General features: G+C 37.1%; 1 protein-coding gene across 1 annotated transcript in view; it reads left to right on the top strand.

Moving 5' to 3' along the window:
* Positions 1–15,093, top strand: part of adgrg2a (adhesion G protein-coupled receptor G2a) — a 36,525-nt gene that overhangs the window by 7,372 nt on the left and 14,060 nt on the right. The window contains exons 4-20 of the mRNA XM_041814742.1: positions 1,226–1,309; positions 2,546–2,593; positions 2,675–2,748; positions 3,999–4,067; positions 4,178–4,215; positions 4,292–4,431; positions 5,987–6,098; positions 6,183–6,241; positions 7,744–7,811; positions 7,895–7,938; positions 9,324–9,357; positions 9,448–9,482; positions 9,626–9,753; positions 9,848–9,965; positions 10,914–11,395; positions 13,091–13,636; positions 14,696–14,864. Coding sequence (XP_041670676.1) covers positions 1,226–1,309; positions 2,546–2,593; positions 2,675–2,748; positions 3,999–4,067; positions 4,178–4,215; positions 4,292–4,431; positions 5,987–6,098; positions 6,183–6,241; positions 7,744–7,811; positions 7,895–7,938; positions 9,324–9,357; positions 9,448–9,482; positions 9,626–9,753; positions 9,848–9,965; positions 10,914–11,395; positions 13,091–13,636; positions 14,696–14,864 — 2,248 coding nt within the window. The remainder of the gene's footprint in view (positions 1–1,225; positions 1,310–2,545; positions 2,594–2,674; positions 2,749–3,998; positions 4,068–4,177; positions 4,216–4,291; positions 4,432–5,986; positions 6,099–6,182; positions 6,242–7,743; positions 7,812–7,894; positions 7,939–9,323; positions 9,358–9,447; positions 9,483–9,625; positions 9,754–9,847; positions 9,966–10,913; positions 11,396–13,090; positions 13,637–14,695; positions 14,865–15,093) is intronic.

Genomic DNA, 15,093 nt, shown 5'->3' with positions numbered 1-15,093 from the left:
GTTTTTGAAGCATCCCACAACTTTCCCAGTCTTTTCTTGTCCCTGTCTCAACTTTTTTGGAATTGTTTCAGGCTCAAATTCAGAATGTGTGTACATTTTAAAAAACAACAAAGTTTACCAATTACAGCATTAAGTTGGTTGTCTTTGTGCCATAATGTATTCTATTTTTCTACCCAACTTTCACAATGTCTCATATTATTTGGAATATTTTTGTATTCTAAAAAAAAACACTGTTGTGGTTGACCTAAAAGCTGTAAGCAGGGAACCTCAGGTACCTCAAAATAATCAATATAACCACAAACATAAATAACATCATGTGGTTATTAGACTGTCTTGGAGAGTTATCTAACACAAACATTGGCATGTTACCAGATAGAAAACCTTGAGGGACATTACAGAAATGCTATGGAAACTTTGACATCAAGCATTAAAATCCCTCAAGCATGCTTACTATCTACTCTATGTGTCTTCAACCTGTTGTCTCACACATTTAACTGTTAAGACACTTTTAAAAGAAGTTTTACTAATAGTGCATGCAGATGTTTACACTGACAAGCATGCATAAATGTTGTCTTCATCTCTAACATTTGTGCATGACCGTAGAGCATGTTGGCTGTTAAATGTTGCATGTTTTCATGTGTTTGTAGACCACAGACGGTTGAGACGTGAGGCACGTGTTAAAAGAAGCATTACTACTGGTGTGTATTCATGTAACTCTAACACTGTCATGCATGATGTGTCTATGTCTAACTGTTTGAGTGTATTTGTGTTCTTCTGTTTATTCGGTATTTTACTGGACCCTGGTCCTACTAAAGGCTCTCTTGACATCAAACTCTAATTCTGAAGAAGGTCAAATTAGTCAGAGAAGTTAAACCAAGAAATGAAGATACAGTGTCTATAAAAAGTATTCATCTCTGGGATGTTTAACCCTTTTATTGATTTAATAATCAGTCATGGTCAATATAATTTGGCTTTTTTGACTAAAAAGATTACTGAAAAACTTCTTTACCGTCAAAGTGAAAACAGATTTGTCTACAAGTAATGCCAGTTAAATAAAAATATTACTGTTTCAGCACCCTCAATCGGAATTGGACGGTTATTCTCACCTCCACCAGGTAAGCAGTGATTTCAAAGCAAAGATGAATATTTGAACTGTCTTAACTATAAGTACTTCTCTTCTTCCTTATTATAAATGAGCATCCTTCTTCCTTGGTTCTTTTCCTAGAAGTGCCTTCAACAACATCTACCTCAAGTCCAGTCATAGCAACCCCCTTCACTCACACGAGTACCCAGACGTCTGTGGTCACAGGTGAGTGATGGTGACATTTTCAAGCTTCAGTGCTGCATACCTCTTCTGTTTTGATGCAGTTCTCACAGTAAAATAAGCCAGAGAAAGAGTTTAGACACAAAGGAAGGAAACTGCTGCAGAGTGAAAACATTGGCTGAGATTTTTAGTTTCACAAGATTTAATACTTGTAAATCTCACTTAGTTGCTGCTGCTGTTTGAGCACTTTAAAAACTTCCCTATAACCAGTATGTACCATGGTTTTGTAACGCTGACTTCTTATGTAATCCCAGACTACCTGCTGGCACGGTGGCACAAGGGCGGGTAAAACTGACTTACTGACAGCTAATTAAATAACTATGAAGTCAACGCTGCATGGTGGAATTTCAACAATTCACAGCCTTTGTTTCAATTATAATCCTATGTTTTTTTTTTCTGAGAACTGGAATTGCAGAAATGATTTCATGAATTGAGTTCGAAAACTGATTAGTATTGCTCATTTTGAATGCACCAGATGTGGTCATGCAAATTAATTAGAGTCACAAGCATGACAGTGATTCTTGGTAGATAAAGATAATCTTGTTCTACTGTGGTTAGGAGAACTCATTTAATCTACTGGACTGGTTTGTTAAGAATGTTTGTATGAGTATGTCTGGCCTGCAGTCTGTTTGCTTGTAAAATGAATGTTCTTCTTTCAAGGAGTGCATTTAAGGATGGTAATACTATGTAATAATATTTATTTATTCAACCTTTATTTATCCAGGTTAGTCCTGTTGAAATCAGAGATCGCTTTCAGTGTAAATTTTGTCGACTAAAACTATGACTAAAAATGTTCGACAGCCTTTTTTCCATGACAAAAACTATGACGAACAAAAATAGATCTGTGATGACTAAAACTGACTAAAACTAAGTTTAGTTTTTGTCAAGATGACTAAAACTAGACTGAAATGTGATATGGTTTTCATCAGACATTCAAAATCCATGATATTTCCATGATATTTATCCATGATAAATCTGTCAAAAAACAGTGCAGCTGTATTTTTGCCTCTCAGCTATAGAAAGCAGGGACCCCGGGTTTGGCAGAGTGCAGAGAACACACTACCATGCTTTGGTGCCAAATTAGGCAAAAAAATAAATGCTTGGACTAAAAGTAAAGGCCAAAATGTGAGGACTTTTTATGGACTAAAACTAAACTAAAGTGTTTTTAGTGTTCGTCAGAACAAAGATGTACAAACTGTGCTTTCTGATTGTTCCTTTCAGGCTCCTCGTTTGTAAACTGCAACGTCAGCCCACTGTGTTCAAACAAGAGTAAGAGAACTCCATCTTCTGTGCTCTAAAAGTGCTTCATTTGCATATCTTTAGGCTAAAACGACACCTTTATTCCTGCAGATGCTTACTACTGGATGTCTATAACTGTGGAAGCCCCAGAGGGAGATAAAACTGAACAAGACATTTACAAACTGGTGAGTGAAAACGTCTCCCTGCTTGGTTTCTCATGCACCTTTTAAGTCCCCAGCCTTTCATCTTGCATGCTTTTAATAGCTTTAAATGTCAGCTAGTCACAAACAAGTTTTGCAGGCGGGCAATTAGTTAGACAGAACAGCACATTCCAACCATGTGATGCACCTGAAATTGAATTTGGATTTCGTCTGCCAACCATTCATGCTGCATAACAACAAATGAGGTGTTAAGGTTGTGGCTGCGCTGACTTTAACCCTCTCACGTTCAGCTCTTACTGATGACTTGTAGAAATCATTAACTAAAGACGTAAGAGAAAATTAAAGGCAAAAATATCAACAATCAGCATTCAAGAAATATTAGACAAATCACTGGTCATGTGGCCAAATACTTTTGTCCATATAGTGCATCTGTCTTACTTCCCTGTGTTCTGTGTTACATTGCACAATTATGACTTCAATCTTTTATTTGGACTTTTATTTTAAATTTTGAGCTTTTTAATTGATTATTTTGACTTTTTATCTAATATTTTGACCTTTTCAATTTTTCATTTCAACCTTGATATCATATTTTGACCTTTAAGGTGCACCATTTTCAATTTTAAGCCATATTTTTTTGCCTTAAAAACATGATTTTGACTTTCTTTATTCATATATTTGCCTATTAAAAGCATTATTTTAACATCTAATTTTGTGATTTGACCTTTTAAACAAATAATTTTGACTTTTTATCTCAGATTTTGAGCCTTAACTTATCATTTTGACTTTCTAAACTCTCAAAATCATTTATCATCATTGCTAACTTTTTTCCCCATAGTTGATTACTGGTGAAAAATGAGGTTGACAGTTAAATGTGGACCCTGTTAATTCAGAATCTGGCCCCTTCTGTGATTGAGTTTGACACCCCTGCTCTAAACTCTCTTATATTCGTTATACTTGCTTACACAACAGGTTGTTGTTCCACATTCTGTTTATTGAAGTTAACTTAGGATAGTACTAATTCTCACACAGCACAGCCTATATTGTATACATCTGTCTGCCAGTATTAAAGCTGTTTGAAGGCCTTATTTCAGAATATGAAGCCATTCTGTTTTAAATCTGTTAAGTAGTATTTGATATATTTCAATTCCGGCCCTTCTTAGCTGCTTTAATTGTATCAAGGACTCCTCTTCAGTCATCTTTTGTGGGTAAATTAGAGACCTTTCCTCTCATCACCTCCCACACAGTCTCATCATCTGTCTGCCTCTGTCTTTCAGGTGTCGAATGCGTTTGGTTGCCCAGTAACAGGTCTAGAAGATTTCTGTCAGAATGACGGACAGCTTCAGGTCAGGCCGTCCCAGAAACAAGCTTCACTCTTTCACTTGTCAGACTAAAATGTCTCTGTCCTTTAAGACAGGAAGATGACTGCAACTTCTCTCTCTCTCTCTCTCTGCAGATAGCAGAGGTCAACTGTAAAGCAAAAAGCAACATCAGGTAACAGCATTTGTGCGAACTTGTCCTTGTACCTGTGATGCTCTTGCTAACAGTGGTGTGATGACTTTATTTCCAGAAATACGACGTGCTATGTGCTGTTGCAGCTCAGTCAGGCTGTCTCAGCGTGTGAACTGCAGCTCGCTGGAGTCTCTGCACTGCAGCAAGCTGGAGACGAGGAAGTACAAGGCAGAATCACAGGAGAGGTGGAGAGAGTTGGTGAGCATTTTTAACTCACTAGCAACCTATTTCTCTTCACATATAGCCTATTCTCTTCACTCTTTCATGCTTTTTGCCCATTTTCCCACCTTTTTTCTGATTTTTGCCCATTTTAGTCACTTCTCACTCTTTTTTTCTCCATGTTTTTGTCACTTTTTGCCCATTTTTCCACCTTTTTTTCTCATTTTTGCCCATTTAAGTCACTCAGCACTATTTTTTCTCCATGTTTTTGTCACTTTTTGCCCATTTTCCCACCTTTTTCTGATTTTTGCCCATTTTAGTCACTTCTCATTCTTTTTTTAATCCATGTTTTTGTCACTCTTTGCCCATTCTTCCACCTTTTTTTCTGATTTTTGCCCATTTTAGTCACTTCTCATTCTTTTTTTAATCCATATTTTTGTCACTTTTTGACCATTTTTGCCACCTGTAACTCATTTTTTTGCCACTTCTCACCCATTTTTGCCACTTTCTGCCCTCTTTCGCCACTTTTCTCCCAGTGTTTGCCAATTTAAGCTCATTTTTGACACTTCTTTTTTTTTTTATCACTTTTCTTATAATAATAATAATAATAATCTTTATTTATATTTATTCTTCCCTTTTTGACACTTTTATCCTGCTTATTATATGTTTTTGCCCTTTTTTGCCACTTCTCACACATTAAACCTGCCTTTTGCAATTAAATGCCACTTCTTGCCCATTTTTCCCACCCTTTTTCCTGATTTTAGCGATTTCACCACTCGTCAGTGTTGTTATTTTATACTGGCTCTAGGTTTAGGCTGCAGGCTTCAATACTCATTATGCAAAAATGCCTGGATATATTTTTCATCCACACCACATGCTGTTTGAGGATTAATGGCAGTTAGCATAAGTTAGCATCAGTAGCAAACGCTGGGATGAAAACAGAGTAAGAGAAAACGTCAAAAAAGTAAGAGAAAACGTCATATCTGCGACTATATTTTGGTTAGTTTGGAGGTAAAACTCTACTAGCCAAGATCAACCTTACGTTTCTGCGGTGCAACTGAACAATGACACTAAGTTTTAACTCAACTTTCAGTGTAGGGTTTAGTGTGGACTTTACACCATAACTTACATACAACTGGTGCAACAGACTGCTTTGTATTTTTCTGTATCAATTCAAGATTGGATGTACACCAACCTCCAAAACAGCTATGCTGAACTGGACCCCTGGATATCAGCACACTCACTGTACTGACTGTCCCATCAGTTTACTCTGAATTTGGTAAATCTGCATTCAGCTTTTGTGCTCCTAAAAAGTGGAACAATTTACAATCCCTACAGGGATTTATATCCCTACAGAGTGTAACTGTTTGTTTTTTTTGTATCTTGACATCATTATAAATGAGGGACACCTCAATGATTTTTGAGACTTAGATAAATGTTAAAATAGAATAAAACATAAACATCCACACCTAAACCCAACTATAAGAGATAACTGTGGACTCAGACGGTTAATTTCACAGATTCTACGCTTAAACATTAAAATGCCAAAAACCCTGTAGTCCAAGCTCACTCATGATGACTCTGTCCATGTCAGGTCGAGATCTCTGTGAGGATGTGCTGCCCTCCAGTGGTGGATTCATGAGGTGCACATCCACATCTTCCTTGGATGATATCTGTCAGGCAGATAAATCCTCCAAACTAACATGGTGAGAACAATCTTGATTTCTGTCTGATCTTTATCTATAAATATCTAGACTTAATATGTTTCTGATCCGTTTTCATCCCTGTAGTTCCATCATAGAGCCGGACTCTGACCCTGTTTCACAGTCTAAGGCAGGCTCCTGCCGCAGTGAGTAACAAAAACTGATTTCAAAAGTCCTTTATTCCTTGTTGTCTGTGCTTTTGTTCAGGTTTGTTTTTGCCTTTAGGTGCAGCTCCTCGCTTTTGTGACTGCAGTGCTTTCTGTGATACAACAGGTAAGAAAACAGTCTTAAAACCACTAACCAGCCTGTGTGCACACTTTCTTTCTTTCTTTCATCCAAACATTGCTACACATGCCAACTTTGTCTTCAAATGAAACTGACACAGTCCAGACATGGGAGTGATATACTTCCTAAAATAAAATATGCATGACCCTTTGTGAAGTACAGAGAGGAGTATAATACCAAATAATAATTATATGAATTAAACAAAGCCAGAGCTCTGCTGAGCTAACTGGCTAGATATTTTTGGTAAGATTATTTTATTTTGGTTGATTTTTTTTTTAAGATAAACATTTTAAATTATTGAAATTTTCATGTGCCGACCAATGCATCATCAATAATCATACGGTCCCCTACGTTTCATAACACTACTGAATTGAAAAACAGTGTTAATATTGTGCAAAGCACAAAGTTTCTTACCATGCAACAGTTGACAGAGTTCTCACAGGTTGTTTGAAATCATGAGTCTGAATGAACTGAGAGGAACAGGTATTCAAAATGCCAAACAAATACAAAGCAAAGATGTGCCTCTGTCAAACGGTTAAGAGGGATGTTTGAAAATATGGTGATAAGGAGTATATAGGCATAATAAGATTGAACTTCAGCATACACCTTTCTGATTGGCTCAATCCCTCTGTGTATTTCATTTTCCATGAAGATAATACAGCTATACTAGTATATATATTTTGGTGGGTCAAGTATCTGAAATAGACGTTATAGAGAAAAAAGGAAGAGTATTAAGGAAATATTTCCCTCTACCGAGGTCTCAGAAGTCTCTTGGTCTTTGCATCTTATGTGCAATATAACATGTAAAAATACACTTATGCATGATATCCTTGTGCAATATAACATGCAAAGATACACTTATTCATGATATCTCTGTGCAATATAACATGTATATACATCTTTATGTAAATGATGTGCAGAAAGACTTTGTGCAATTATAGTAGCACTTTGAATAAACATGCTAAGGGCAAATGTCAGATAATGACAAGCACATATGACCTTGTGCAGTACATCAGTACTTTAGCACATTAGCAGTAAAGCACTTCACCATCTGCCTGTAATGGTCACTTTATTCCTGGTCAGTCTTAAGCATAGTCATATAGCCACCTTCTGCACTGTTATATATCCTGTAAGTCTTTATATGTAAATGTGCTGTTTATGTTGTTTGGTCTGTGCTTGTTGTCTGTTTTTATGTATATTTTTACATTTTTCTTTATGTACATGCTTTGATGTACATTTTTGTATGTATACCATCAACCTGCTTGGGACTATGGATGGAAATTATCCTCTGGCTACAATCAAACAATTAATAAATGAAACTAAGTCTCATACTGAAACCTTTGCTATTCTTGTCTCTTTTCAGGCCAGTTTTATGCCACAAGGATAAATATAAACAGCTCTGTTGTTAATATCAAGGTTTTAAGACTCATGGTATGTAAAGCAAAATATTGTAAAATTGTACATCCTTTTATAAATGCTTTATTATTTTACGAACTTTCTTATCTTTTCAACAGTTGTCAATCCCTAGTATCACCCGCACATGCAACCAAACATCAGGGTAAGTCTCTATGTTATTTGAATATGGAGTTTTAATTGGTCATACAAGGTGTCTTTGTGATTGTTTTACAATACAATACAAGAACTTTGATTATCCCCGAAGGGAAATTCAGTAACCCTCAGGCATCACTTTAATTTACTACCCTTTAAGTCCATTAAGGACAAAAATGTCCACTTCCAAAATATGCTATTAAATTTAACAGATTGATATTTTTTCTGCTTTTTTCTTTTGCATAAAGCTCTTGAACAACTTCAGCTGTGCTCAGAACTACCAAACACTCAATTATTTTGAGGATTTTAACCCTTTAAATGCCATTTTGATTACTTAAAGATCAAAAAATGTGGTTTGAATGGGAGTCAATGGGATGTTTTTGTCCACAAGTAACTCGAAAGGGAAAGTAAATTTTAAATTGGATGCTACACAAAAACTAATAATGCATCAAAGTCAATATTTTGGCTAATGTTTGACATACCCAGGACTGATTTAATCCCCCCCAACATTAGTTATCTGGAAAATAATTACTATTTTGTATGTTTTTTTAGAAAAAATATAACCATCCTGTAATCAAACTGGCATTTAAAGGGTTAAAATCCTGAAAATTCTTCAATAGTTGATTGCTTTGATTAGAACCCAAGTTGGTCAAAAGATTTGACTTGAAAAAAAAAGAAAAAAATGGGTATGTATACTAATTTTAGTGCCATTTTTGGAAGTGGACATTTTTGTCCTTAATGACTCAAAAGGGTAGTACATTTTAAATCGGATGCTACACAAACACTAATAATGCATCAAAGTCAATATTTTGGCTAATAATTGACTTGTCCAAGCTGGATTTATAAATAATGCCCCAGCCATCCAACATTTGCTTTAAGGAAGATATCACATTTGTTTTCGCTTTTTTTTCATAAAAACCAACATTGACTTTAAGTAATCAAACTAGCATTTAAAGGGTTAAAATCCTCAAAATGATTGAATGTTTGGTAGTTTTGAGCACAGCTGAAGTTGTTTAAGAGATTTATGCAAAAAAGCAGAAAAAATATTAATCTGTTAAGTTTTTATAGCAGTTTTTTGGAAGTGGACATTTTTGTCCTTAATGGACTTAACAGGTAGTAAATTTGTTTCACAGTGTTCCCCTGACCTATTAGAGAAATTGAAATTTGAATTCAAAAAATTGCCCAGAAAGAAACTTTGTTGCAAAAAAATTAGACCATATGCACTAACACAGCCAAAATGGTGAGCAGAGAAAGAGGACAAATTAGCCCAAATGGACAAAAATGTCCCTAGTGATGCCTGAGGGTTAATTAGCGCTGAAAGCCAATGAACAGCTAAGCTCAATATGAGAAAGTTTTAGAGGTGATGGTTTATTCACATGAATTATTCTTTTTCAGGTCAATGTGTCAGGATATCAAAAAGTACTACAAGGTAAGACTCATCTTAAATAATAGTTTGTAAGTTAACCACATTAATCTGCTCAATTTGATTTAAACCTGCTTATATTTTCCCTTCATCCAGGGCGCTCATCTGGAATGCCATGGGACACAACAGAGGTCTTTCTTACCCATCTTTACCTTAACTTAAAGTCTTCCCAAACAAACCAGAATAGTTTTGAGAAATGTGCTATTGATTGTAATACATGGTCTTAAACGTGTGTAAAGTTTGAGTATTTAACCTCTCTACTGCTGGTCTTTAGGTTGTACAGCTGCATGGTGATACTGGAGATGTCTGGACCAGTCGATGGCTGCTTCCTGAGTAACATTGTGCAAGATGTCATAGCTGGGATGGATATTGTTACAAACGAGAGGCCACTGACACGCATTAGTACGTCTGCAGATTTGTTTTCTTTCCTATGAGATCTTCAATAAACACACATTTATTAAGCAGATGTATTATTAATGATTCTGTGTGTTTACAGTGGTTTGTGGTGATCCTGGTCTGACTCTCCGTACTCTCTTAATGTCCAACCTGACCTGGGTAGACAGTGACCTGCAGGCCTCTGACCTCTGCCAACCTGACCCTACTTTGCTGAAATGGTAATGATGCAAGAGTATTAGAGCCTCGTCAGTTAAGTCTTAAATTTATGAGATTTAGGCCAATAATTATACAGTTTTGGATATAAAAAAACTACTATATGGAGCCAACAATGACTAAAAGTGCCATTATGTACCTGCAAAGCTAGTGGTTGGCTGTGTGACTTAAAATGAGAAATCAGATGCATGCACCCCAAACTTCCTTCTATTGAGTTGTTAGGTGTAAATAAACAAAAATGACCAACCTGCAAACATTTGTATAGCAATCCTAAACAACTAAGTAAGTTAATTTCAAGCAAATGTCAGCTGGGAGTGAGCAGCACAAACAGAACTCAGGCGTCTGACATCTTTGTTGTAGTCAACTTACTTGCATATTGCTATGGACTTAGTTTTCAGAAAGACTTTAAATTGGCAGGTAAAACAACAAGAACTATGTTGTTTATAAAAGTTTGCACCCTGTGCCCAAAACTTTCCGAATCCAAGCATCAAGAATGCCATTGAAAAGTAAACGAACAGCCAAAATGCAATGTCTGAATCTACAGCTAACAAAGTTCGCTAGCATTAAGCTAACAGATGAGCACTGTATCAGTTAGCAGTGTCCATGTAATCACATACGACAATATAGACTCTACAACGTTTTACATCACTCCACTTGGGTTAAAACAATAGCGCTCCATTTATCAACTATGAGTAACCCGAAAGGAAAAGTACACAATAATCAAACAGTTACTCCTGCAGAAACATCAGAAGTAGAAAAGATACAATATAATGTTAGCCTTATTTCAGATGATGAAAATAATCTCAGCCTTATAAAAATTAAGATTAAAAAACAAAACTTGACAAATCAACATACAGTTATATTTCTACCAGTGGCTTTGGACAGATTCTGGCTTAACGAAATAAAACTGTACACATAGTGTAAGTAACAGAATATTTGTGCTTGTTCTTCAGTGAGCAAAACGAGACCCTCGCTGTTCTTCTGACAGACAGTTGCACACCAGAGTCAACCACAACCAAGCAAAGCACGCCAGCTCCAACTACGACCACCAACAACACCATCACTACCACTCCTGGAACCTCACCCCCATCTGTCACCAACACAACTGGACAATCTAAGACAACTGCTACAAGTACCACAGTAGTTTCATTGACAAATGTGTCACAAGTGGCAGGTCAGTCTGAAATGACTACTCCGCTCACAACTATTAACAGTACACAGACGTCAACAACCCCTGCGCTTGAAACTAGCTCACAAAGTATAACCTGGGCTGGCTCAGACAGTAAAATAGTTCAAAATACAACCTCATCTGCTAACACCACATTACTGACAACCACTGAAATGACCAAACTGCAAAACACATCCACTACAACAGGTTTTAAAACCCTGTCCCCAGAAAACTCAACATTACCAAGCACTACAGCTGCTCTTATTGGTTCAGTGCTAAACACAATTACAGCATCTACAAGCAAACCAACAGCTGAAACATTGACAACTTCCAATCACACAGAAGTTGACAATGTAACTACACCTAATGCATTTACATCCTCACCTAAAAATGCAACAGCCAACACTTTCACAGTGTCTCCAAAAGACACAACATTCAACAACTTTACTACTGCAAGTGCAATTACACCTTCTCTGATTGATACAACAATCCAAAGTGCAACTACAAGTGACTCATTTACACAATCACCAAGAGGAACAATAAATCACAACACTACTGTAGTAGGAACTGTTAAAAATTTTTCAAATGACACAACAACATATAATGTAACTACAGCAAACACATTTACACTTACTCCGATTGGGAGAACTGTCAACAACGTAACTACAGTAGAGACAGTTACACCTACGAGTGGGACAACAATCAACTCTGTAACTACAGTCAGCACAGTTACACCATCTCCGAATAATACAACAATCGAAAAAGTAACTACAGTCACCACAGTTACACCTTCTCTGAATGGTACAACAAAAAACAACGTAACTACAGTCACAACAGTTACACCTTCTCTGAATGGTACAACAATCAACAATGTAACTACAGTCAGCCCAGTTACACCTTCTCTGAATGGCACAACAATCAACAACGTAACCACAGCCAGCACAGTAACACCATCTCCGAATGGTACAACAATCAACAACGTAACTACAGTCAGCACAGTTATACCATCTCCTAATGGTACAACAATCAACAACGTAACTACAGCTGGCACAGTTACACCATCTCCTAATGGTACAACAGTCAACACTGTAACTACAGCCAGCATAGTTACACCATCTCTTAATGGAACAACAATTAACAACGTAACTACAGCCAGCACAGTTACCCCATCTCCTAATGGTGCAACGGTCAACACTGTAACTACAGTCAGAACAGTTACACCATCTCCTAATGGTGCAACAATCAACAACATAACTACAGCAAGCTCAGTAACACCATCTCCAAATGGTACAACAATCAACAACATAACTACAATCAGAGCAGTTACACCATCTCTGAATGGTACAACAATCAACAACATAACTACACTCACCACAGTTAAACCATCTCTGAATGGTACAACAATCAACAATGTAACTACAGTCAGCACAGTTACACCATCTCTGAATGGTACAACAATCAACACTTTAACTACAGTCAGCACAGTTACACCATATCCGAATGGTACAACAATCAACAATGTTACTACAGTCAGAACAGTTACACCTTCTCTAAATGGTACAACAGTCAACAACAAAACTACAGCTGACACAGTTACAGCTTCTCAAAATGTCACAACAGTCAACAACGTGACTACAGTCAGCACAGTTACACCTTCTCTGAATGGTACAACAATCAACAACGTAATTACAGCTAGCACAGTAACACCATCTCAGAGTGGAACAACAATCAACAATGTAACTACAGTCAGCACAGTAACACCATCTCCGAATGGTACAACGATCAACAACGTAACTACAGCTAGCACAATTACACCATCTCAGAGTGGTACAACAATCAACAATGTAACTACAGTCAGCACAGTAACACCATCTCCGAATGGTACAACGATCAACAACGTAACTACAGCTAGCACAATTACACCATCTCAGAGTGGTACAACAATCAACAATGTAACTACAGTCAGCACAGTAACACCATCTCCGAATGGTACAACAATCAACAACGTAACTACAGTCAGCACAGTAACACCATCTCCGAATGGTACAACAATCAACAATGTAACTACAGTCAGCACAGTAACACCATCTCCGAATGGTACAACAATCAACAACGTAACTACAGTCAGCACAGTAACACCATCTCCGAGTGGTACAACAATCAACAATGTAACTACAGTCAGCACAGTAACACCATCTCCGAATGGTACAACAATCAACAATGTAACTACAGTCAGCACAGTTACACCATCTCAGAGTGGTACAACAATCAACAATGTAACTACAGTCAGCACAGTAACACCATCTCCGAATGGTACAACCATCAACAACGTAACTACAGTCAGCACAGTAACACCATCTCCGAATGGTACAACAATCAACAATGTAACTACAGCTAGCACAGTAACACCATCTCCGAATGGTACAACAATCAACAACGTAACTACAGCTAGCACAGTTGCACCATCTCTGAATGGTACAACAATCAACAACGTAACTACAGCTGGCACAGTTACAGCTTCTCCAAATGGCACAACAATCAACAACATAACTACAGTAGACACATCTAAACCTTCCTCAAATGGTACAACCATCAACAATGTAAATACAGTTGAGACAGCTACATTTTCTCCGAATGGTATTACAATTGAAAACATGACTACAGTCAACACAAATACACTTTCACCAAAAGGTCTAACAACCGACAATGTTACTACAGTCGAGACAGTTTCACCTTCCTTTAATCATACAACAATCAACAACATCACAACAGCTAACACATTTTCTTCTACAAATAGCACAACAACCCACAATGTGACCACAGTCCACAACATAACTACAGGTGTAGAAATCACACTTTTTCCAAACAGTACAACAATCGACAATATAACGGCTGCTGTAACAGTTACACCTTCCTCTGATAATACAACAATCCACAACCTAACTACAGCTGCCACAGTTACACCTTCTCCAGTTGGTACGACAATCAGTAATGTGACTACAGCCAGCACATTTAGATCTTTGCCAAATGTTACAGAAATCTTCAACATTACTACAGTTGACACATTTACACCTTCTCCAAATGGTACAACAACTGATTATGTAACCACAGCTGGTACAACTGACAACAATGTAACTACAGCGGAAACAGTTACAGCTTCTCCAAATGGTACCATAATAAACAATGAAACTACAGCCACAACTCTTTCAAGTTCTTTAATTAATACAACATTCTACAACGTAACTACAGCCAACACATTTACACCTCCTCCAAATGGTACAACTATTGATAATGCCACTACATTTGAGACAGTTATACCTTTTCCAAATGGTACAACAGTCTACAATGTCACTACAGCCAGCCCCATAACATCTTTGGCTACAACTGACAACAATGTAACTACAGCAGAAGCATTAGCACATTCCCAAAACCAAACTATGATCTTCAACACAACTACAGCTGACACAGTTAAATCTTCTCCAAACAATACAACCGTCTACAATGCGACTACAGCTGAGACAATAACAACACCAAATGGTACAACAATCAACAATGTTACCACTGCAGAAAACCTGCAAAACAGCACTGTCACTACGAGTAACACAACATTTAGCACATTTACACCTCCTCCAAATCTTACAATGGCTCATAATGTAACTGAGGAAACCAACAATCACACAACAGCCTCAAACAGTAACACAACAGAGCACAATGTGACTGTGGCAAACAACACAGTGCTACACAACAGTTCTATTACCAGTAACTTGACAACCAACCCTACTCCCACTCCCACAGTTGTGTACAATAACACTTTTTCTGCTGTCAGTCATACAACATTGTCCAACAACATCACAACAGAGAGCAACATAACAATAATAGACAACAACAGGAACCTACACAATGAGTCATTTACAAGTAATGCAACAGCTAGTGCATTTACAGCTTCTCCAAATCACACTGTAGTG

This window comes from Cheilinus undulatus, linkage group 19 (genome assembly GCF_018320785.1).
Source record: "Cheilinus undulatus linkage group 19, ASM1832078v1, whole genome shotgun sequence".
Taxonomy (NCBI): domain Eukaryota; kingdom Metazoa; phylum Chordata; class Actinopteri; order Labriformes; family Labridae; genus Cheilinus; species Cheilinus undulatus.
This window is presented reverse-complemented; position numbering and strand designations above follow the sequence as displayed.